Here is a 25,899-nt window from a genome sequence, read left to right as displayed (position 1 = left end):
GCATATTACACATAAAACATTAAATATTAAATATTATTAATATCCAAAATGGTCAAAAAATTATTTTTACATTCATTAAATATTAAATATTAATTATTAATATCCAAAATGGTCCAAAACATATTTTTTCAAACATAGTATGCACTGGATACCATTATATTCCTAAAATATCCCCATTAATTACTCTCATTGACCATTAATTGATTATAATCATTTAACTGACCTCCATATTAAAGATTTAAATATTTAAAATGCTGTTAATATCAAAAGATAATCCCAAACTGTAAAGCATAGTATATATCGGATAACATTGTATTCCTAAACATATAGATGCACATTAGTATACGAATGTACCTTGACAGCCCTATATTGATATTCAAAACAATTCCTATACATGTGTACAAATGTGTCTCTTGCTACCTACCACATATCAAAACACCTCCCACAATGTCACATCTATCACAAAAAAATTACCATAAAAAACCCACTAAAAATAAATGAAATATAATTAGAATAACTGACAAAAATATACATATCCAGCAGCTTCAATTAGCCTAAATGCACAATCATCTCCTCACTTGAATTTAAACCCCCAGGGCTCAGGGTGTTGAGTCTGATAATCAATTTTGATTCCAAAATCCTCATCTTCTTCTCTCTATTACCTCCCCTAATACTGGGTTTAATCTGATCCATGACTGCAAAACTCAACAACCTCTCATCCCCATTATGTTTATCATGGAAATGTCTTGCCACTGGGTATGTTTGATCAAAATTGCGAATCGCTCGAATGTGTTCAAGAACCCTCTTTTAAGCCTTGTGTATTGTGCTGCCCACATACTGTTTCCCACAGGGGCACATCAGACAGTAAACACAGAAATCTGTATTACAACTGAAATGTCCTCGAATTTGATACGTCCAATACTCATTCTCCCCAAATACTTTAAGGCAATTGTTACTATATTTACATGCCTTGCATTGTCTGGAACAGAAAAAGCCCACAGAGTGATCAAGGGACATAGCTCTAACACTATCCCTAGTTATTCTATTGCGGCTGAGATAATCTCTCAACGATCTACCCTTACGAAAAGTAATTGCAGGCGCCGCCGGGATAGTACGACCTAAGGTGGAGTCATTCTGTAGTATATGCCAACTCCTGTTCAGAATCTTTCTCCGGACCTGTGACTGATTAGAATAAGTTGTAATAAATCTTACCTTTTGATCACCTACATCTGAATCCACTCTCGGGTATATCCGATTCTCTCTCTTTATGTTATCCGCCTTATTTTTAGCTTGAAGAATCATTTTGCTCCTATACCCCCTCTCTAGAAAACGTGAGAGCATATGGTCACTTTCTTTCTGATAGTCCTCCCAAGTACTACAAATCCTGCGGACTCTTAGAAATTCCCCAAAGGGAATACTGGCAATAAGATTTGGTGGATGGGCACTGTTTGCATTCAATATGCTGTTACCAGCCGTCAATTTTCTATGGAGTTTGGTCCTTAATGATTGTTCTTGGACTATAACTTCCACATCAAGAAATGCAATCTGTTGTTTGCTACTCTGATCACTTAGATGTAAGTTATAGTCATTGTTATTGAGAAAGGCTACGAAACCTCTAGCCGAAGTCTCATCACCTTTCCAAATCACAAAGATGTCGTCTATATAACGACACCATAAAATAACCCTTTCATCAAAGTCGGGTGAGCTGGTGGATATTTGCGCCTCGTACCAGCCCATCACCAGATTCGCGTAACTTGGTGCGAAGCAAGTTCCCATATCCGTACCCTGTGTTTGTTTGTACAGCTTGTCATCAAAGAGAAAGAAATTGTTATTGAGGCAAAAACTGATCATATCACAAATCATCTCCGTATGCATCAGAAATGAAAGTGATCTTGCCCTTAGAAAATGCCGAATTGCTACTAACCTTAGATCATGTTGGATGCAAGTATACAGGCTAGTAACGTCCATCGTTAAAAGGAGATAATCCTCTTCCCATTCAATTCCATCAATAATCCTTAAAAACTGTGTTGTATCTTTAATATAAGATGAAAGACTTTCAACAAAAGGTCTCAAAAAGTAATCAATGTACCTAGACGTGTTCTCCAGGAGAGACCCTATAGCAGAAACAATTGGTCTCCCCGGGGGATTCACAATGCTCTTATGTATTTTCGGTAATAGGTACAGAATGGGAATTACTGGTGAGTCACATTTGAGGAAATAATATTCCTCCCAGTTGAGCAGCCCTTTATCCCTCCAATCCAACAACATTTCAAAGTATTGAGTGTTGGATTTTTTGACATCAGTCAGATTTACTGGTATATAACAAGTTTGATCATTCACCTGTCTCAATCCTTCCGCTAAATAAGCATCCTTATCCAAAACAACAACATTTCCCCCTTTATCTGACTGTCTGATTACAATACTGCTATCATCCTTCAAACCTTGGAGGGCCTCACTTTGTACCTTAGTCAAATTCTGTTGTTCATTCATTCTCCTTTGATATCTCACTTTCTTCAATTGCTTAATGACATCCTTTTCAAAAACATCAATCGCTTCACATTGTACAGCTGGTAAAAATACAGATTTCGGTTTGAACATACTAGGACATAAGCAATCCAGTTCAATGCCCAAGTCCACTAAGTTCAATACAGGATCCTCATGAGCCTCAATGCCATCATGTAAGCTTGACAACGTATGCAATACCTCCACATCAGAAATGGTTAATGTGCTGACATTGTGCTTGTCACTTCCCAACACCTCTGAAGTGATCTTTGTATGGTACCATTTCTTTAATTTCAGTTTTTCTAACCAGATGGAAAAGATCAATTCTTGTCTGTGCATAGTCAAAATCCGTTCTGGGGCAGAACAACAGGCCTAATGACAGGAGGCTCCTTTCTTGTTCAGTTAGTATTCGCTTTTATATATTCACTACTGTTGTCACATCATTTTCCGGGCTCTGGTTGTTACACCTGTTTGCCTGAGTTCTTCTTTTCATTGCCCGTATCTTGGCTGCCCGGTTCTTCTCCCTCTCCCTCTGCCTCTTGTACTTCGACCTCTTCCCCGTTGTGGGAATGTTTCTTTTCTTTGGTCTGTCCTTCCCTGATTTAGAAGGCGAAATTGTTTTAAAAAATTAGACCTACTTGCATTCTTATCTACAGCGAGACCTTTATCCAAAAGAGAATCAGAAACATCGGACTGGTTCCCGTCTGAGATATCACTCCTTTCCACCTCCGACGTGAAATCCCTATTGCTGTTCTCAACTAATAATTCTTTATCATTTTCCGCATACTTGTGATCATATTTACGATGGAAGGTTAAGATCCTGCCCGATTGGTAATCTTTCAAATCTCATAAGAACTTGCGTTGTTTCTTGGACATAATATCTCCTTCAAAATTACTTAATTTTTTCTCCAAGTTCTTCTTAAATTCTTCTATTGCATCCTCTGAAGTCAATGATACAATCTCTGTTGAAACTTTCTCAATCTCTTCCAGAATCTTTTTCCTGTCCTTAATCACATATTTGATTAAAATCTTCATCATGTTCAGCGAACTGATTTTTGAATTTTCCGCCCACTCCTCAAGCATATCAGGGTCCGGATCTTCATACGTAGGTATAGTGTATATTCTCAGACCTCTCTGTACTCTTTCCACATCTATGTATTTTTGTAAAGATGCAATCTCCCACCACTTAGAGATCTCCTTCCTCGACAGTTTTTCCATTTTTTTTGTGAAGTAATTGCAGCTTAAGTTCTGACCCACCATTCGCAGAATTGTCCATCCTTCCCTTAGTGTCAATCATGAGAGCAGAAAAAAGCTTGCTGGTTTTCTCTTTTCGTCTCACCTCTAAGAAGTAAGCCTTATCGGTGAAAAAGCTGATGGACTACCAGTTGTGGATTCTCAATATCTCTGATCCACTCTACCACCACAAGTTTGCCTCAATAAAATATAGTGCAATTGTAGAAAAGGTTCACCACTGAGAGAGAGGAGTTTCCTTATTATTTTATATTATTTTATTTGTAACCCCCTCTCATTCAGTTCGAGTATTCCAAAAAGTATTGCTCAAACAATGTCTTTTATAAATTCGCATTCAAAACAGAGGGGAGATACAATTCTTAATGAAAGGTTGAAAATTCGGAACTCCCCAAAGCACAACTATAGTTTCTAACACAACTGGCCGCTTTGCAGTTATTTATCCACAGCTGTCCAGTCCAACCCTAAAAGAAATTAGTTGTTTCTCCAAGTAGTTAATTTGGAATACGTTTTTGAAATGATTTAAATAGTGTCCCAGTGCCGCATTCCTAATTGTGTTTGTATTATGCTGGCACTCCACTAAAAACGCTTTATAAAATATATATATTTTTATCATTATTCAAACTGCTAGCAGAAATAGTTTTATGGTGTAACTACTTATTCTAGTTACCATAACATCTCAAACTCTTCATATGGTGTAGACATGTCCCTTCTTATCCTCCTACTAGAGAGTTATATAGGCCAACTTAAATGGGGCATTGGGATGGGATGCGCAGATGGCGGTCCGACAAGTGCTACTGGGACTAATTCCTTCTCTTGAGAGGACAAAATTGAGCAGGAAGCTGGATCTCCATGGGCTGGTACTGGCGAACGGACACATAGCCATTGCTGCCTCAGCCTGACACCCCCTACATGTCTGGCGTGGTTGAAAGATTTCTCTGAACAGGCAACTGCTGAGGAAGTACAAATAACACACGTCTGGAGGGGCGATAGGCTTGAGGATGACTTACGAGCCTGATCGGCTATGCTGTCTGATCTATGGGAGCCACTGGCCTTGAATACCTCCAGGAACAGGGACACTTGATACACTTCTCACTTTATAGGACCATTGAAGGGGGTTGGAGGGCACACTAGATTCTGGATATGGGTGTCAACTGTTTTTTGGACTATCTATCAAGCTCATTTAATATATATACTACAGAGGCCTATATATTAGCTTTATGGACCCAAAATAACTCTGGGGTGCGCCCCCCCCCCCCTTTCTTTTTTTTTTTTTTTTTACTTTTTCTGCATTGTGGTTTGCTGGGTGGAGCCAGTTGGATTGCCCATCTGTGATGCTACTACATTTCATGGTTTCTGTATAGGGAGTCCTTGGTTTCTACGCTTATTGGGCAAGACTATGGCTATTGTGCTTGTATGGGTGTTCAAGATGTTTGTACATATGCATATGGAGAGTGTGAATTGCAAAACAACATGATGCTTGATGTAGAATTCTGAGTAATGAAAAAAAGTATCTCATCTAAAAGTTAAAAAAATGAGCAGTTCAGGGATTGTTTGTGTTATTGTTTAAGATAATTTTCTTTTTTATATAAATGATCTAATTGGTCAGTTTTTTAAAGCCACTTCGAGATGCTGCCTTCTTCCTCATGTATGCTTTCTATATAGATAAAATCCATTCTTTGTACAGCAGCTTAATAAATGTTTTCGCATATTTCACATGCTGAGTAATGTACTGTTAATGTGATATCCCTATAAACCAATAAAGTTTTATTTATTAAAAAAAACATCTCAAATTGTAAACTGGTCTAAAGGGAGAGGTAAAATGCATAACTCCGTGTGATCTAAAACCCCCTCCAGCTCTGCAGAATAAGTGATAAATGCTATGATTAATCATGAAAATCTTGCAAGTCAGTAAAGTTGACCACTCCTATCCTGGTGACTTAATTGGAACTGTAGGATGGTCTAGGGCATAACTGACACTGCCTGAGGAGAGGTTCTCCCTATACAACAGTGGCACCCTGAAGATCTGTGCATGACATGTCCTTGGAAGTCTTCCAGCACAGAGACTTGACTCTGCTACAAAACGTCTTTTTAGAGTGGCCAGTGTTTTCACACAACCCATGAAATATCCAGGCGGTGTGTGAGACTGAGTGGCCCTGGCACAAGCAATATGCACTTTCTCAGCAGAGGAATATATTTGACAAACAAGGCTTCTTAAGACGTTCTACTAACTCAGCGTCCCAGGGCTCAGGCAATACAAGAATCCAAAACTATCAATTCATAGCGTTCTAGCTGCGGTAAGAAATTTGAGCACACTGAATTTAAAAGTAAAACTAATGTTTGGGCCGAATGGAAGGTTCAGATTAGGAGGTACACCTGTAGCCCAGAGAAATGAAAATAAAGGGGAGCATCAGGTTGGTGCTGTTGAAAATAATACACAGAATTTACTATACAAGACCACAGCCAATGAGGTTTGGGAAAATACTCATTGACCTATGCATAAAAGAAAGTGAACAGATAGCATATTTCACCACACAATACTTCAACGTTCTATTGTCCAGGGATTCTGGAGAAATATAAAAGACCTTCTAGCTAAAAGCGCATTGGAGGAGCCGGGAGGAGGTGCCTGTCAGCAGGGCAAGGAGCCCTTTAAAACTTTCGTTGCGCTCCCGCCGTCGCGGGAAGCGCATTGGAGGAGCCGGGAGGAGGTGCCTGTCAGCAGGGCAAGGAGCCCTTTAAAACTTTCGTTGCGCTCCCGCCGTCGCGGGACGCGCGCGGGCGAAGCCCGGGCCAAGGGCGGGCCCGTCCTTAGCCCGTCAGAGACCGGAGGAGGCCGGGCTGGGCCCCCTCTCTTTCACCTGCAGTAAGAGATCAGCTTGTTAAGTCTGAGTGTATAGACTATAGCATTATTCTACATCTCTGAATTGAGAAGCCTATTCTTTACTAAGCCCTTCCTCGATTAGTCCCTCCTCCAACTTGTCCCACTGTAACTGTAATTTGGACGCAATTTGGAGGGCTCCACTAATCAAATATATAGAAGTGCGCCATTCGAGGGGAGGAGCAGCCAGGGCAGGAGTCTCTAAACTTTGTTTTCCGCCCGTCCTGAGACCGGAGGCAGGGCCAGTTACTCCAGTGACAGGACACTGAACTCATAAGAAAGGGAGCTGCCTTCCCTCTCTTCTTTTTTTTTTTTCCTTTACCATTGTATTTGTGTATATTTTATCTCACGGGCATCTACCCAATATGGGGAAAAGAAAGGCTATAGACCTACCAGCACAATCCAAGGGTACTAAAATCGCAAAAAAACGCCCAAGTAGACCCCCGAATCTAGGTACACCCAATGGGTCTAACCCACTGGATGAAATAGACCTTCTAGTTAAAGAAGTTGAGTCTATGTTAGGTACACAAACAACTATAGGGGCAAATAACTCCAAGAGAGGCCCCCCTAAGGATAGGAAAATCCCAGAGTTATTTAAAAAGAAGAGGTTAAGGGATTCTATAGATAACATAAAAGGGGTTGATGGAGATGGGGGCCCGCATAACTGTAGGGGCCCCTTCCCAAAACCCACTCATAACATACTGAGTCCTCCGGTATCCCAGTGGGGTCTCCAACATGTACCACATACACCAACTCTCCTACCACTGACTCCGGTGATCAAGGTGGTCCCTAGTTTATTCTGTACAAATCGCTTTGAACCTCTATTAGCAATAGAGGATCCGCCCGTGCCCACGAGTATGTCCAAGTGCAAGCCAGCAGTTGGAACACCCAATCCTAGTGTTTTCTCATCGTTCCCCCAGTTCGAGTCTGAAGGCAAAGAACCAGCAGCTAGTAGAGACAACCTGGCTACAGTCCTTCAGAGAGTCGATGAAGTTAAGGGATTGGTTCTAGTACTAATAGATCTTATGAAGAGCAATCGTGCTTGTGGAGGGATTTGTAAAGTCTGTGGGGAGGCCAGGGGGGAAGAAGCTTTCCCATTGTCTGCCCCAATAAAGGGGACGGAGTTAAGGGACAATTCCTGTCTCCCCATTAGAGGGGGGTCAGTTCTCCAAGAGAGGGAAGATTACCATTGTGATCCTAATATCGACATTACAAGGCCCAGAAGGAGGTCTACAAATGTACCTAGACACAGAGACCATCAAGGTAATTGGTCAAGTAATTTAACTAGTGATAGAGCTAGAGGAAGGACCAGCAGATTCGACCCACCGGAAACTGTCCAAGATTCCAGTTTTACACAAACCCCTAGCAAGTCACACAAGATCCCCTATAATAACATCACTCTCTCTCGCTATAATATCGAGAGTGTAGTTAATAAAGACCAGGACCTGCTTACAAGCCAGGGAACTAATAAAATCTATTTGACCAATGTACCAAAACTACCGCCAGGGTTAGCTGAGAACCAAGCCTCCCTGATCAACAAAGTCATACACTGGATACGCTCCCGACGAAGTTGTCTCTCTGTTATTCGCTCTGACATAATATCGGCCAGGAGATGCAGCATCACAGGGACCAATTTTGACACAATAACTATTTATCTTGAAGACAAGCATATGGTGTCACAACTAATGGACTTTGATTGTCGTACCCACTTGGATAACGCAACAACCAGGGGGGGAATAAGATTCATGTTACACCCACATAATTCTGGACCAGCCATGGGACCGGCAAGTTTCGATGGTTTAATTAATTCCCGTGGAGGTGCTGCACGGAAGGAAGCTAATCCCAGGCCGCTGCCTAACCCTGTATGACTGTCTACTGACCTAGTAACTAATGTGATAGCCCGCCCCAAGGCCCCACATTTGATGGGGGATGATAAAACACCATCATCAAACATTTGTAGTAATGACCCGAGCGCGGTAGAGGCTGGATGCTCAAGCGTGGTGATAAATCAAGACAAATGTACATTAGAACTCATGTCATGGAACATTGCCGGCCTGGCAAAGAAATTAGATGATGATGAATGGGCCTCTTTTATTAAAAAAATAGACATATGTTTGTTTCAGGAAACCTGGGCGGAGGATGCTACTAATATTGATGGATTTCTCTCATTTAGTGCATCTGCTATACCTTCAGAGAAGGGGAGGGGTCGGGCAAAAGGTGGGCTCCTATTACTTGTTAACAAGAACTTGCAGTGCGACCATAAGCTTTTTGAAATTGATTCTGTAGATCTAAAATCCATGTGTATTACGTTCAACAGAAGATTATCAATTGTTATTGTTAATGTTTATATACGATCGGTCCCAAATGGCTCCGAGTCCCGTACCCTGGCTATTCTGTCCGAATTTGTAGGAAGCCTCCACCCCTCAACTATCCTAATCATAGCTGGAGATTTTAATTGTACCTTCGAGCCTTCTATTCTCATAAGTGGTCTAACAGATGAAGAAGATGAGCAGTGGGGGATCCCACAATTATCTATTACCCGGCCTTGTAAAAAATCTCGGGTGGCCATGCAATTAGCCACATTATGTTTAAACCATGGCCTTAGGGCCTGTAATGGTAGAACTCCATCTGATATGAATAGTGCACCTACTTTTAAAAGGGGCATGTCGATAAGCACTATCGATTATTTCCTGGTTGATGTTAGGCTGTGGCCCCATTTGGTAGACATGAAAGTAGAAGTGAGATGTGATAGTGACCATTTCCCCTTGCTCCTTACCCTTTCTGGAGAAATGTTCAGGAGAACACTCAACAACTATGCTACAATAATTCCGCCACCTTGCTGGAACAACAAATTTACCAAGATTACTTGGCCAAAAGTGATGTCCAACCCCCACCACATCAGAGCAATATATCAGATTTTCTTAAATAGTTTGGCTGAGTATGAAGATCAGGCTGTAGGGAATATTCAGATTCTCAAAATACATGACAGCATGACTACCCAGCTACGGGGGTTCTTTTATAAAACAAGGCGGTCTAAGCCACATGAAGGGAAAGGGGCACGCAAGGGATGGTTTGATGAGAGGTGTTCAAAGGACAAGTCCGGGTTAAGAGTAGCAGTAATGTCTGGCTCCCAGGGGGAAATTAAACAAGCCAGGTCTCTATACAAAATAACCTTGTCTAACGCTAAAAAGCGGTGGGAGGATTCCCTGTGGCAGGAACTATTAGATGCTTCCAGAGAGAAGAATAACAAGCGTTTCTGGGAACTTCTGTCCAAAAGAGAAAATGGAGGTAGGAGCTGTCCCAGCAACCATATTCAACCAGAAAGCTGGGTAGAGCATTTTACTACTCTTTATGCCCTACCAGAAGGCCCAATGGACACTAATGTGGTCCACTCTCCAACTAAATTGTTGGAATCAAACTCCAGCATGGCCCTCCAAGTGGTGGCTCAGTGTGTCCCCCAGGGTTGCCTCATCTTTAAAATAGAAGAGACCCTTGAGGCTATAATTAGCCTAAAACCTGGCAAAGCACCTGGACCAGACAAGCTCCCTGGAGATCTTTATAGATCGGAACCATCCATCTGGTCCTGGTATATTAATGCCATCTCAAAGAGCATAGCTGCAGGGGGGCAAATTCCAGATACATGGAAGGGGGCAGAGATCATACCCATTTATAAAAAAGGAAATGCTAATCTTCCAGCTAACTACAGGCCAATTAGCCTCATAGACAACCTACAAAAAATATTTGCTAAACAAATTCTGCAGAGGCTAATCAATTGGGTCGAGAAGCACCAAATCCTTTCTCATTTACAGGCAGGGTTTCGTGCAAAAACTAGCACGATAGACCAGGTCTTTCGATTAGCCATATTGCATTGGAAATACGTTCTTGTGGCCAAGCAATGCCTGTATGTGGTATTTATAGACCTGCGATCAGCTTTTGACCTGGTCCCAAGAGCCAAGCTGTGGGAAGTGCTGGGTAGATTGGGAGTCCCAGAGGATCTTTTACTCCTGTTAAAACGACTACATGAGAACACCTATGCCCAAGTGAGGTGGGGTGAACAAGGCGAACTGACAGAGCGGATCCCAATTAGACGAGGAGTTCGCAAAGGTTGTGTGCTAGCCCCCCTACTGTTTACCGTATTTATTAATGAAGTAGTAAAGGCTGTGTCCATAGGCCAGAATGATGCCCCTTCCCTGAATACACAAAAAATTCCCATCTTGCTTTTCGCCGATGACTCACTTCTCATCTCTAAGACACCAATGGGGTTGCAAACCCTTGTTGACCGGTTTAGCCAATTTTGTAGTGATCATGGGTTGGAGGTTAATATTAACAAAACTAAACTGATGGTGTTATCTAAGGGACCTAGGAAAAAATGTTCCATCCATATTGAGGGAGTACCGTTGAAGGAAGTAAGCTCTATAGATTACCTGGGAGTTAGGTTAACTAACAAACTATTATGGGAAGAGCAGATTACAAAAAGTGCAGGGCTCCTACAACACAGAGCCTCATCTATATTGCGTTTCTATCAAAGCACCTCTACAAAAGTAGTTTCCCCAGCAATAAAAATTTACACAGCTAAGGCTCAAAGTGCAGCCCTGTACGGAGCGGAGGTATGGGGTTACGCTAACTGTAACAAGATCAGTGTGGGGGAAAACAATTTTGCAAGGGCCTTAATTGCATGTCCACGTACCACACCCTTGCTCCCATTATTTCTAGATCTGGGGTTAAGCCGAGTAGCAGATCTAGCTACTCTAAGACCTCTCCTCTATTGGATTAGGTTGTGGATAACCCCCGAACTAGATATATACAAGACCGCACTACTCGATCTATTGAAATGCCAAAACGCTAATACTCTTCCCTGGATTCGCCATGTGGCCCATTGGCTCCGGCTATTGGGTCTGGGCGATTACTGGGAAAATCCCCATAAATTAGAGAGACGGCACAAAAACGTTTTAAAGTTAACCTATTGGTCTTATGTTAAGGATAACTACATAACTCACAAATCCCATGGTCGCTTAACTAATTCCTTCATTGATATTAAATGGTCCCCAAAGTTTGAATCCTATTTGGATGTGATACCGGATTCGCAGGGCAAGAGCTTATATGCAAGGTTTCGCTTTGGCTCTTTGCCCTTGTTGTCACTGATTCATAGGTGGGGGCCGACTAATCTTCCCGATATATGCCCTGCCTGTGGCAGTACTTTCGAAACCATTGAGCATTTCATGTTCTTCTGCCCAGCCTATGCGATTCCACGTTTAAAATGGATTCGCAATATTTGCAGGGACATGGGATTCAAGAACTGCTCTTTGGCTCTACGGGTTCTAAAAAGCCATAATTCAACCGATGTAATTCTCTCAGTAAGCAAGTATCTAGCAACAGCTTGGCGCATACGATGCCATCTCCAAAAAGTAATTTAAAGTCCCATCCCTTTATAGATAAGTTTTAGAGCCACATGTGCAATTCAAGTTATTGTCCTAATGTTTTTACACCAAGTTAAAGATGTGTACTTATTTATTCCTTAAGAATTATTTATTATCTTGTTTTATGTGCTTTTATGGTCATGGATCGAACAAAGTTGATGATGATGATGATGATGATGAATTATTGACCATGTGGTTTAGACAGGGCTTTGGAACAGATTTTTCTTAGATAATACGTGGGTAATCATTTTGTGGTTCTGCTACTGTATCACTAGTGTTAGCCGCAAAGAGCTATTTTTATGCACTTGTCTGGCATTAGTGCCATTTTAACATGAATCTGATAACCATTTTAAGTTATTATATAAGCTTTTTATTACATTGTGCTTGTGTTTTTAATGACTTGACAGTGCCTAAATTTGCCTATACGATTGTGCCGGTTGCAGGCGCCCTTACTAAAGTATGCCACCAAAACTACCAAGAAACTGTACTATTATGTAACATCAACTCAGCACTCTAAAGCTTAAATCATGGGCCTGATAGCTTGCACTTATCTTGGTGATGGTACCTCCTGGGAAACTTGAATCTGAAACCACCTCATATTGTTTTAAGAGCCTTAAATATTTGTATTATTTTTAACACTATGAAGCAGATGTTTAGAAATCTTGGCATCTAAATGTTAAGTTATGTATCGGGAACAATGGTGGACTATAGTAGGCCATGGCCTATAGAAGCTATTTTTATTCTAAACTCTATTTTATGCCAGTGTGAAAGTATAATGAAACAAATGCACTTTCTTTGTATAATTTAATGTGTAACTTTTATGACCCATGGTCGAATAAAGTATATATATAGTAAAAAAAAAAAAAAAATAGACCTTCTAGCTACTCTTCTGACTTGTCCTCCAATAGTGCTATCAAGTATCAGGGTCGAATGTGACCTCCCAAAAAATCACAAATTGTTCCTTAATGTGCTGTTGGTGGTAGCACATCCCAACATTTATTGAGGTTGGAGAAGCCCTATGACAGATAGAACTGAATCATGGTACCTCAACATGGGCTGACGCTTTGCAGCACAGTTAATAGCATATACCGGCTGAGAATGTTCTCAAGAGTTTGCTAAAAAAATATGGGGGCAGTAGATAAGCGGTCATAAACTCGACATATGGGTGAGACTGCAAGAATTGTACAAGTTAAGTTCTCTTGCAGTGGAAGATATATAGTCCTAAGTGTGAAACACAGAAAATGCAATTATGGGTCTGAATACAGTATAATGTTAAAGTTGAGCTGATGTGGAAAAAGGATTACAGTATAATATTAATCCATACACGGGAAATAATGCATTGCATACCTAAGTGATCGTTCTTATTTTACTATTTTGTACACAAAAATACATATTGCTTTAATTAAAAAAAGACTGGTGGCACGGAACAGCACAGAGACATCGACCTGTGAAGAAGCTTCAATAGAAAACATACTGGAGACAAAGAACAATGTCAGCTGAAAAAGCAAGAAAGGGATAAGACATCAGTACAAGGTTGAAGGAAAAGAAAGAAGAAAGTGAGCTTTGAGATTAACAGAGGACAGGTGGAGCCGATGAGGGGAATGCACAGCGTATACCCCAACCAAAATATTGCACATAATATACCACCCACTGGTAAAAAACAGGCATCAGATACAAGAGAAAAACATTTGCAGTTTAGTCCAAGTGCGTGTGAATCAAAGAGCATAAAGCCTGCGAATCCATAAATTGAAAACGAATTGGGGCTTTCCACGGAGCAAGTGTAAGCATGGCTTTAAAAATTTGTCTGGGACGGGTACTGTCCGAGCACACCAAGTGTGACTGTAAAATACGAGTCTTAACTTTGCGTTTCGTTAGTTAAAGGTCATAGCTTATGTGGAGAACAGTCAGAAACTGATGCAAATGGAATTTCCCTTCGCAGAAAAGACTGCAGAGAAGTCATCCATGGCGAAGGATTACATGGTTCAGATTAATTATGCTCGCTAGGATAGCTATTAAGTTCGGACATAATATGGTTTGATGGCAATATAAAATTAGGTTCGGTAGCAGATCCTCATTATCAAACTGGATAACGTGTACACTGAAATTATACACCGCATGGCTGGAACGTTCAAGCATGTGCCTCTGGCGGAGATACCATGCTGTAAAAGTGGCCACCGAACAACCACCTAACTGGTGAGCGGCAAAACCATTTTTTTACCCCTTTCCCACATCCCACTCCTACCGAATTATGCATTCCTTGATCTTTAAGTCAGTAAAAGGACTTACTTGAAGATGCTTTTTTCTCCAATATTGTTTTCTTTGTCATGTGACTGAGAGACAAGTGGCACATTTGATTCCAGGCTGCACGCAGGTACTCTTTCCTCACAGAATCTGAAAACAAGCAGTTCAATCTGGTAAGTGTTACATTATATGAAAACATATGATTTTATCATTGAAAAAAAAAAAAAAAACACAGTATTTGCTAGTAATTCCCACAAGCGACTGACCGTCTTTAAGTTGTTACTTTATATTAGCATTGTGTATTTCTGACACTTGTCAAAAGCCCAGAGGCATGGGAATTTAAAGGTGCACCACAAAGCAAAGTAGCCAGCCTCTTCAAAACACTATAACCTAAAGTGAGGAATGAAGAAGGATGCCAGCTCGCCAAAACCACGTCCCAAGTGATGTATGTCAGTATCATCAATCAGCACGACCATACACCTAGCGATTGGATCCCTTAGTAAAAGTTTTAGAAGCACAGAAAAGATAATTTAGGATCAATTAACCTCTCTGTCACGGGTCTTTGGGGCATCCCAAGCCTCTTTGGAGTATGTTTGTCCTTCTGACACTGGAATTCTACTCCTCTTAGTAGTGGCATGCAAGCCAGCACTTCTATTGTGTGTTTCTGCTAGCTGTGGGTAGAAGGCTAGCGCAATGCAGAGTTAGCCTCAGTGTGTATGTTCTATGATTATAGTAATGCATATATTACATAGTGGATTTTTACATCAATATTGTAGGTTCTGGGCTGAAAGTGTTATGATTTAAAACTGGGGAGTTTGTGGTGTGCAAAGGTAGCAAGCAGCAGCATCTATGGCCAGGGCTGCAATAAAGTCGGCTTACTAAGAAGCAGATATTATTTCACAATTTCGACATAAACTGGCCCTACTTGGTCAGTGGAGGAACAGTCACAACGCTCGGTTGATACAAAGAACTACTTTTAAGTTTTACACCAATCTTCTAGGAGCTGTCTGAAGATACGCCACAGTGATTAAGTACAAGTCTAACAACAAAGAAGCTTGGAAATATAATAATGTATTAATTTCTAGGTGATGGTCACCAGTACATTTTTGGAGCAACAGAACCTCAGGGATTTGTAATCAGTGTGAGGTACACCTGTATCAAAAGTGAGTACTGGCATGGTAAATCAAGGCCGTTGTCAAGGACTTACCACAACCTGTGTGTACTCTGCACACTCAATCCCTAGAGACACATTCTCTGCGCCCTCGTTATTCTCAATTCCAGGACACAATGCGTCTTGCAGGAGATGCAGAAACGCTACTTTCTTGACGTGCTCCTTCATAAAACCCCACTGTCATAATGCAACATCGCAAATTCACGGCCTTGTGCGGCGCCATTTAGTTTACTCACCGATAGGAGCAAACAGATATTACGTTGAAAAGTGTAATCTCCTTGAGGTAGGTTTCGTTAACCAAGTTTTGATGTGTTTTACGCTAAGCACAGTTAAGTCGCAGTTCAGCTCAGCAACAAAATGAAATATTTATACTTGTGCTCAAACATATGCTTCACAAACTTGGAATCTTTCCCCACCTCAAACTTTTCTTCCTTTACAAGGAGGACCAGTTAAGAAGTGGCAGGAGCTGAATGAATATTTCTTGATATATAGTTTGACATTTGCACCCAAACTCTCATTGTTAGCACTTCACTTTTGAATGCTGAAGCACAGGGCTAGATCTTTATACTGCGGCGCTGGTGAATGTAGTGGTAATGGGTAAATACTTCTAAAGCATTCCGAGCACCATCTTTCACACTGGCCATCATCCACTCACTCCACAATTCTAAGGCGCATCTTTACAATCTTGGTTTAGAAGTTAAAAACTGCTTTATCCCGGAAAGACATAAGTAAAAGGACATGGAGAATGTACCGTTCGGGGGTTAGAAGAACATATCGGAATGTTTAAGGAGCTCTGAGGGGCTGAACTTCAAAGCGAAATGTCCACTACCAAAAAACAAAGCTCCACAGATTGCACAGAACATTCCTTACAGTCCATCAGGACATTTGAATTACATGGAGTGGCACCAAAAAAAAGAAAAAGTTTGCATCGCCTGGGTTTAGGGAGTGTGAGCCTATATAAATAAATGGAAAAACAAAAAAAACTCAGGTCAAGGATATGTATTTATGAATGCCAATGAGGACTAGTTTTTTTAAAGAAAGGAAGGGATATCAGGAATGAATAAGCAGTTAAATGCTGCTTTAGAACCATTCATGACAAGTTTATAAAGGACCGGATTATTACGCATTCAAATAACACAATATACAAGACAGGTTCTGGGCGAATAGTGAGTCAGACTTGAAGTGATAGCAATTGTACCCAGGTATAATAACTCACTGGAAGGTGTGTCCCAAGAAGTGCATGAAAGCAAGAGTGTGGATGATAAGGAAATAAAAGAAAAAGAAAAACAAGAAACTGTAAAGAACTTAAGCAAGAACGCTACAAGTATCCAGAACAGAGAAACAATCCCTAGGAGGGTATTGTGAGAAAAACAAGAAAGTCTTTCAGGATGTAGTGTAAAGATAAATATACTGCAGAAAGTGTTAGTTACAGCTGTGTAAGTGCAAAACACCTTACATGCAGTAAAAGATGGAATAGTTTCTTAGCTGTAACTCCAGTTTTCTCCTAGGGGAATTTCAATTATAGTCATAAGCACTGATTAGCCCCACCCAAGTGTGGGGAGCCAGAGCACTTCTTCACTATATATCCTCTTAAGTGGAGATGTTCGTCTTTCTTCGGTAAGGCCTGAAGAGTCACTTAGGAGAGAAAGTCATAATGCAGCCTATAGGAGAAGGCTACAATGGCCCAATTCTTCATCTTTAATTTTTTTAAAAGGGGCCGGTAGATTACATGTGTATAACATTTGATGGTGTTTTAGTACAGAAACAGCATAAATGTCTTTCAATAACACATTTTTGGGGTAACAGAGAGATGAAGCAAGCCAGGACAGTGTAGCACCATAGGCTGCCATTATATGAGTGGAAATAGAGGCTGTGCCTTTAAGAAGCCAGAGACCACCAGTATCCCATCATGCTGAGCAGGTGACAGTTGCTTCAGTTCTTTTTTCCGGCTCCTGCTGACAGGACCCTGGAGCATTGAGCTCGGCCAAAATCTGGCTTTTTTCTTCAAAATTCACTTCAGAAATTTTGTGACAACTGGTTTATTAGACGTTTTTAATCTTTACCAAACATTTTCTGTCTTTTCCTGACAGAACTTAAGGGTCTTTTCTCTAAAAATGCCTTCTCTTTTGATAAGTGTCCATCCTGTGGAAGGAAGAAGGCCTAGACAGACCCTCATGAGGTGTGCATCCTCTGTCTACTAGACACACATGTTCCTGGGTCCTGCCAACATTGCAAGAGCTTCTCTAGGCGAACCCTCAGAAATTGTGAGGAGATTCGCCTCCATGGAACAGAGGAAAGGAGAAGACAACAGACGCTTCCTGTAAGAGGGATCTCAGAGCGAGGAGAGACTCACACCTCTAACTCTATCTACTGTATCTGGTAAACATTCCAGACAAAAAACAGCTGAAAAACAGTGAAGGTCCCGAGCCATGTGGAGGACATCGACATCATGGAGAGGTATGGACCCTATGTGTTCGCTATCCATTCACCATTTGCCTTTGAGGAAGCGACTTCGTTCGCCGCTGAGACATAAAGCATTGACGTCAAGAGCAACAAGATCTCTATCAACATCGAGGAGTCTGGCATCACTGCAACACTCGCCATCAACCAGGTCACCGTCAAGACTCCATAGGAGATGGAGATCGACATCGAGATCGATACCAACGTTGAGGCGTCAACGTGTATCGCCATCGATAAGCAGGTCGACATCAAAGCATAGAGATAGAATGATGTCAAGAAGTTCTACAACCTCCTCAGAACTCCAGGAGGCAAGACGCAAGAGAAGGCGCATCTATACATCTCCAGACTCTGAGTATTCGAGGACATACTCCCCTTCATGAGTTGCACCTGGCTCTCCGCTGCCAGTGCCATCTCCTCAAGTTACTCCGCCTCCTCCTCCACCACCGCTGACTGTGCCTCTACCACCACCTCCGCCTCCCCCTCCCCCTCCCCCTCTTCCTTTAGCACCAGTAGTTCAGAGGATCACAACTCATTCACGTCACGCCATCTGTGCAGACATCATCACAGTTCGAGACTCTCATCTCATTCAAGGCATTCACGTCATCCACACCATTCCAGGAGATCTCTGTCAAGGCACACCTTTGACACTTCTTCCACTACTGGATGTTAATATCAACATTGTCGGACTCCCCACTGCCATGCATATCACCTCTAGATATGATGTCACCTAATGACTGAACACAGTGCAGGATTGTAGATCCAGTTGAATCATCAAAAAGATGTTCCCATTATTTGTGGAAAGGCAAGCCAAAGAGAGTGAGACTGTGGATCAACCTTAAGACACCTTCATGTAAACATACTGAGATTTTCTGGGCCAAACATCAAAGGGTTGTTTCCAACTCAAAAGTAATTAAATAGGTTTTCACAATTGACCTCCAGGCAGCATGTTATCAGGTGTTCATATATCCTAGAATTAAGAGGTTAACAGCAGTGATATGTTTCTAGTTCTTAAAGATACTTTTAGGGGCAACCTCAGTGGCAGCAATTTTCCAAATGTTAATGCATAAGATTTTAGGGGCATGCGCTGAGTCATATTTGTTCAAGATGATACTCTCGGTTTGTGTAGAACCAAAAGAGAAAATGATACATAACGTTGATGGAAGTTTTAAAGATTTTGGGAAAAAAGGGTTTAACAGTCGAGTATAACTACCACAAATTTGCTGTACTTACCTGGGACATGAAATGGGTGCTAAGGTACCAAACCAAAAAAAGGACTAGGGGAGGCTATCAAAAAGGTACTTTCTCCAAAACCGAAGATGATGTAAGAACGTATTTGGGAACTTAAAAATTATGTTCAGTGTTTGTGTACAAATTTGCTGAAAAGACTTTGAACATAAGACAATTATTGAATAACAAAGAACATTTTTGTGGTCTCAAGAATGCCAAAGAGATCCAATACTTTTTCAAGTTTTCTCCTAATGTTAGATGTATTGTGACCAAAGATGAAAGTGGCACAGGGTTAGAGGCAGTCCTCACAGGGAATAGAACTGGGGAGAATGAAGAAAAACATGAAAATGAAGAGTTGTCTGTGAAATGGAACGATATACCTATTACAGGAATGGGTGACTTGCCTACTCCAGTTATGGGTACTGTTCCGGAGAGGATGTTTCCTAATATGCTGCACAAGTTGGAAGTTCTTATGTCGAGGGGTAGGTTTGAGTGCAGGATTAACAAAACTAAAAGAATATGTGTAAAATAAACTGAACCATTTATATTGCTGTAACTGCTAAAGGGAAACAGCCTTTACAAAGCGTTTAGCATGCAGGACCATTACAATGCAAACATTACACACAGTAAGTACCAGACAGCTGAGTGTTTAGAACCCTTACCAAGCTGTACATTACCACGCCTTTACACATTCTTTTGAAATAAAATAACTGCATTTTTAATGTTTTTAAAAAACAAAGCAATGCTGGGTAAAGGGAGGTGCGGGGAACCCTGTCCAAAAGACCATGGGGAAAGCAGGAGCTTGTGGGCCCAACCGTAGGAGTTGAGGCCTTTGTCCTGGGGCCCGGCCTACTATTGGTCTTGAGCAACTAGGCCAAGAACCCCTTCAGCACTTGACTCTCAGTGGTAGCGAAGGTTAAGCAGCCCAAAGCTTCTTCAGGGGGTTGACAAAGGGGTGAACAGAGGTTCACAACTTAAAGTATATTCAATAGTAGCAATAAATGACTGCCCAGTCAAATACTGCTTTTTATGACAAAAGTAGTATTTTTACATGACCACAAAGTGAATGATGTAATAAACAATAAACACAGCTCCCTGATGTCAGGGCTCTAGTGTTTATTAGGTTGTCCCTTGAGTCCCACTTCCCTCTCACTAGCAGTAGTGGTTATTCCCTGTACATCAAACCAGTCAATAGATTTATTTAATCAAAATAAATAATCATAAAGAGTATATACATACTTTAAAGAACAATAAACAGTTATCCACCAAGCAATTAAAAACATTAAAAAGGGAGATATGTAAAGAAACCTTTTACTCTCACTTACAGTAAACTTAAGGAGGGAGCTAACAGCAAAACAAACCTGCAGGGAATTCAACATTTGTAAGTACAACAGGGCTGGCCGACACTTTTTGTGCCCCTTAAGACTGACAATAACAATTTCTTCATCGGTTTCCAATAGAGTAAGATGTAATAGAGCTCAGTCTAAATCTGCTCAATAACATTCTGTCCCAGGTGTGCTAGACTATTTTCAGATGTAGTTCCATGACAGCTGTTATCTGGATCAAAATGTACCCTCAGACGTGGAACATAATTAACTCCACCTCCTCCCTTTCTCTCTGTATAAGATCTAAAAAAAACACTTACTAATCCAGGATCTATCCAGTTTGGTTAGTTTCGGATCATTTAGGGAACATATCTGGTCTGTCTATAATCTTACACATCTTTTTACTATAGCACTACCACTGCATCTTGTATGGCAGGTCACAAGAGAGAAAATCATCAATGATTTCTCTATTAAAATATGTATGAGTGTTGGTCCAAACTAAACACAACAATAAAGGAGCCAAGTTGATCATGTCCCCCGCATAATTCAGACCCAGATAATTAGGTGGTAGGCCAAGCGAACACCTCCAAAATCGTATTTCTTCGGTTTGAAGCCCAATAACATTCTTGTAACCCAATACAATTTGTCATCATCCTCATCTATATGGTACTGTCAAATAAAAAAGAGCTCAAATTCCTCTCCTACCAAACTGGTGCACAAATTGGTGTGCACAGGCCAGCCAAGAAGATTGGACTGAATGACGACCTGTTTTAGCAGGTTATCGGTCTATTAAAATAGCAGCTGCGAGTGAAGAAATATTCTAGAGACTGCGAGCGGAAAGTGAAAGTCTCGGTTGGTATGGTCCCAGGCACTGTGAAAGGAGATCCTCCCGTCAGAGTGTGCCATGAAACAGCAGAAATGTAACACTGTCCTTGTCCTCATGTGCGAGGAAAACCCAGAGACATACTGAAGGCAGGTTGGGACCACTTGCTGATGGTGCTAGCTTGGGTGTCCAGGAGCTGGGCAAGGCAATACCACTGTCCAGAGGATATGGGTGGGCATTTAGGAGGGACTCCTTAGATTGCAGTGAAGGCTGTTCTCTAGCACATATGAGAGGTTTGTCCCAATTTCACAGACCCAGTGGAGTGGGCCTGGAGCAGTCTGGCCATAAGCTGCACAGGGTCAGCAGAGGCCTCGGAGTTCATCCCTTACTGACAGATAAACTACTGGCGAGAGGAGTAAAAGGGGACAATATCAGATTCCTCCTGAGGAAGTTGACCTTGTTCCCCTTCACCGCAACAACAGTGGAGTAGCAGTGGAGGAAGGCAAGGCCCGTCAGTTCCAAAACATACCCGCCTAAAGAGTGCTTATCCTTAAAGCCTTAAGTGTGAGGTGGGCACAGCAAAAAGCCCAGATCTCACGGCATACTGATACAGGTATGCAGTCAGACTTGAAACATGAGAGAGAGACAACAACCACCCCCACACCCACAACCTCCAGCACACCCACAAGCACCACAACCACAACCCCCACCTCAACATCACACTCAATCCAAACACAACAGTCTCACACACACACCTACACGCAAAACAACTCACCAAACCCACACGCTCACAATCGCCAGAGTACAAAACACCTACAAAACCACACACATCCAAACATACACCTGACACACATGCATCTGCAACACATACAGACATGCACACCACAACTACACGAACCACCTCAACTGCACACTCATCCATACAAACACACTCACAGAAAAGCACACCAACACACAAATGCACGCTCTCACCCGATCATTACACACCTTCAAAGAAACAACCCCAATATAGACCACACACACCAGACCCAAATGCACCTGCAAAGCAGACATACACAACACCTATTCCAGCTTCCTCGACCTCGCAAACCCCAACCCCTCTCACCCCTTTCTCCTCCACCCACTTTTACTGCCTACCTGCCCCTGACCCCTAAGAAACCAAAACCCACCCCTCCAAAGAAAGATTACTGAGGTGCCTCCTATGTCCACTAGATGCCATTACTGAGGAGGTTGTCCTTGGCAGTGTTATTAGGATGCAAGTTCTGGGTCAAAAGCCCAAATGGAGTACCCACATATTTAATGGACAATTCTTATTATTTTGTGTTACTTTAGTGATTCTCATTTATTTTCACAAACTTTGTCCTGGCATGATTTTTAAATCAATAGTAATTGATTGATGACAATGTTATTAATGCATATGTCAGTAACATGAACTTAATTTTGTTTATGACAGTGACAAACACATGGTTTTATTTTTGACCTATTTGTATAGTGCATATACTAGTGATTAACATTTGTAATGGGCATGTTAATTTTGGTGCAAGCATTCATCATGTTACTGGAAAGTTACACCAAAATGAAACATGTTTTTATTTTTATAACTTGTGAATGCAGGTGTGTTTATTTAAAAGGATAAGTGCTAATAATAAACACATATGCATTAAACACAAAACAACAGTTTACTTTTAAGCTAAATTAAATCTAATGATTAACAGACAATGCACTAGACAGGGGAAATTTGCCATTAATACATATATGACATGCTTTATGTGTAGAGGTGACACAGAATGTACAATTCTTGTTGACCCAGTTGTTGCACTGTGTAGTGCAATTACATTTTATTAGATTTATGTAGTTTCAATACTGTGTAATGTATATGTATCCGATTTGGTAGTTTAAAGACAATGATTAAACACACCTGTATGGACACATTTTGAATTTGGGATTAATGTGACTTTTTGTGTAGGTGCCCATTAACAAGAAGGTAGCTTGAACCAAATTGGTACATGTAAATAAAATATAGAAGTGTGTTTCTTTAAATTTCCTAAACTACCACATTACACACATATGCATTGGCCATTATTGTACTATGCAAGTATTTAAAAAAAATGCTCAGACAATTCTGATGTTAACAGGTAAAACAGTCACTTACCGTTGGTTCCGGCAATGACGGGATTGATGTTTGTCGTGGTCCAGTAGCAGCAGCAAAGGAAGGACTTGTATGATCAGGTTCAAGGTGGCACGGAAAGTGAAAAGTCGAAAAGGGTAGGTTTCGACCTTACATGTCTTCACTTCTGCCAACTCAGGTGTGGCGGTTTAGCCACCACAGTAGCATCGGCGGAAGGCACATCGAGATTGGCCCAGTGAGAAAACTGGCTGTGGTCCCGCCACCAACTGCTTTTGCTTATGGCACCGTTGATGAAGGTGTGAAGTTATGGCGGTGATGGCGGTTCGCCGATGTACTTCCATCTATGGGCCCGCCAGCTTCTAAATAGAGCGGGCAGACTGCCTAGTCAGCAGAAAGATTATCCGACTGAAAAACGACAGCGGGACTGATTCTGTCAAGATCTAAATCAGGCCCTAAGTTAGTACAAGAAGGGATCAGGTATGTCATGCTCTACCCTGCCCAGTTCAAAATAATGCACCTTGATAAACAACACACCTTCTCCAGCTCACAGCAAGCATTGTCATTCCTAAAGGCAAGAGAGGTCTGGGTCTCCATCATCTCAACTAACACTGACTAAATTACTGAGTCTGACAGATGTCTCTACTCTTTCAATCTGTTAAACGACTGCTGCTCTACGAATATATGCAGTTGCAAGGTAACATCTGGTTGGCCTCTATAGGCTCACAGTCTGTCATACGACGTCAGTAAGGAATGTTGAGCAAAATGCAAATGATGCACAAAGACCCTTAGGTAACTCCTACCCAGGGCACATATGCCCTCACAGATTATGTTAATCAATCTAATGTTCCAGTGTTAGAATATTTTCATAGATGCCTCAATAGATATCCTCTGGCCACCTCCAAATTTAGGAGGGTTTGGGCTGGTATAAATTGGCACATCTAGGACTTGATCCCCTTACATTTATACCTGTAGTAACAGGGTTTCTTACTGATAGCTAAATTAGGGGTTTGGGTAGAAAAGGAAGGTGTGGGCCTTATTTGTTCATTGGTGAGTTTTAGAGTGGCAGTGTGGGTGGAGTTGGGGAACATTTAAATAGTTGGGTATGGTTTGCAAGTCTGTATGCCAGTAAGATGAGCACAGGTGGCATAGTGCATTAGGAGAGTCAGAAAGAAAGTCTCAACCCTGCATATAAGGCCAACTGATCAGCACAATACATTGTATGAAGGGTGTGATACAGAGTAGGCCAGCGGTTCCCCACCTGTGGTCCACAGACTCCCAGGGGTCCACAACATATTCCCAGGGGATCCAAAGGCCAGGGCTGGCAGGAAGGCACTTCTCTAGCTACACACATGTTTTTATAGCCATAACTTCATTTGTGTAGGAGTATTAAAAGCACTTCAAAGTTCCTTGTAAATCCTGCAGCTTTCCAGCACAAAAAAACAAAGCGTCAAAATAACTCTGATGATTAAAGTACCTGTTGGGGAGAGATGGCAGTTTTGTCTAGTGGTAGTTTTGACTCATCTAAGGTAGCGCAGATGGTTAATATGCCTTCTGCAAAGAACAGTATTTTAGTGAATAGCTCAGCTGGATACTGCTTTTGTAACAGATTCTTTTTTTACTGTGCCGTTCATAACTTAAAATCGTAATCTAGCACAGTGAGCTACGAACTGCCACTAAAGAGCTGCATGCAAAGTGCATGCCACAAATTACAAAGTTATGTTTTTTTCCAGTCTTTGATTCTCCTTATGCTGCTAAAAAATGTTTTGCTTGCGTAGAAATGCATTCTTATTATTAAACTCAACGCTAACCACTGTGTTATGTTCTGAATCCTGAGTTTGTGCTTCTCCAGACCAAGCACTCTTACAAAATGCCTACAAGTGTGGATGACATGTGAACCCTACACCTTGTAGCCCTCTCCGACCCCCCACATTGGTATGAGAGGTGCTATAAAACAAATGAATTGCATGTGACAGAGAGGCTATAGAGAGATGAGAGGCCCTTATGGTTTTACTTCCTTTCCACCACATATTTATGTGAAAACGTTTTCTCGGATCTTATTTACCTAAAAAATAAAAACAGAAATTGCTTGCAGAACGTAGAATCTGTCCTGAGGATTCAGCTTTCCTAAATAAAACCAAACATTGAAAAGTTAGTCGTTGAGATGCAACGCCAATCTCCCCATTAAAATATTTCGATTTTTGAATTTTTTGTCAATGTAAAATAATTATATCTTTAGTTATTCGAGTATTTGCTAGTGTGTACTTGTTTGATATTTTTGCGGATTACGGTTTTAAATTTTGAAATTTAAAATAAACAAAATGCTTGGGGTCCCCGGCTTACAGTAGTGATTCAGTGGGGGTCCTGAGGAGTCAAAAGGCTGAGAACCACTGGATTAGGCTGTTTCCAAACAAACGTGCGTAAAACATGCCAGGAATTGGCATACTTAAGCAAATAATCAATTTTGCTGTCCTCCAAGAAA

The 25,899-nt window shown here is 41.3% G+C and overlaps 1 protein-coding gene across 1 annotated transcript in view; it reads right to left on the bottom strand.

Annotated features, from left to right (window-relative positions):
• Positions 1–25,899, bottom strand: part of LOC138268219 (FH1/FH2 domain-containing protein 1-like) — a 1,001,023-nt gene that overhangs the window by 720,055 nt on the left and 255,069 nt on the right. The window contains exon 11 of the mRNA XM_069217669.1: positions 14,332–14,436. Coding sequence (XP_069073770.1) covers positions 14,332–14,436 — 105 coding nt within the window. The remainder of the gene's footprint in view (positions 1–14,331; positions 14,437–25,899) is intronic.

Source organism: Pleurodeles waltl, chromosome 12 (assembly GCF_031143425.1).
Source record: "Pleurodeles waltl isolate 20211129_DDA chromosome 12, aPleWal1.hap1.20221129, whole genome shotgun sequence".
NCBI lineage: Eukaryota > Metazoa > Chordata > Amphibia > Caudata > Salamandridae > Pleurodeles > Pleurodeles waltl.
The sequence above is the reverse complement of the archived record's forward strand: the minus strand, read 5'-3'. Positions and strand labels throughout refer to the sequence as shown.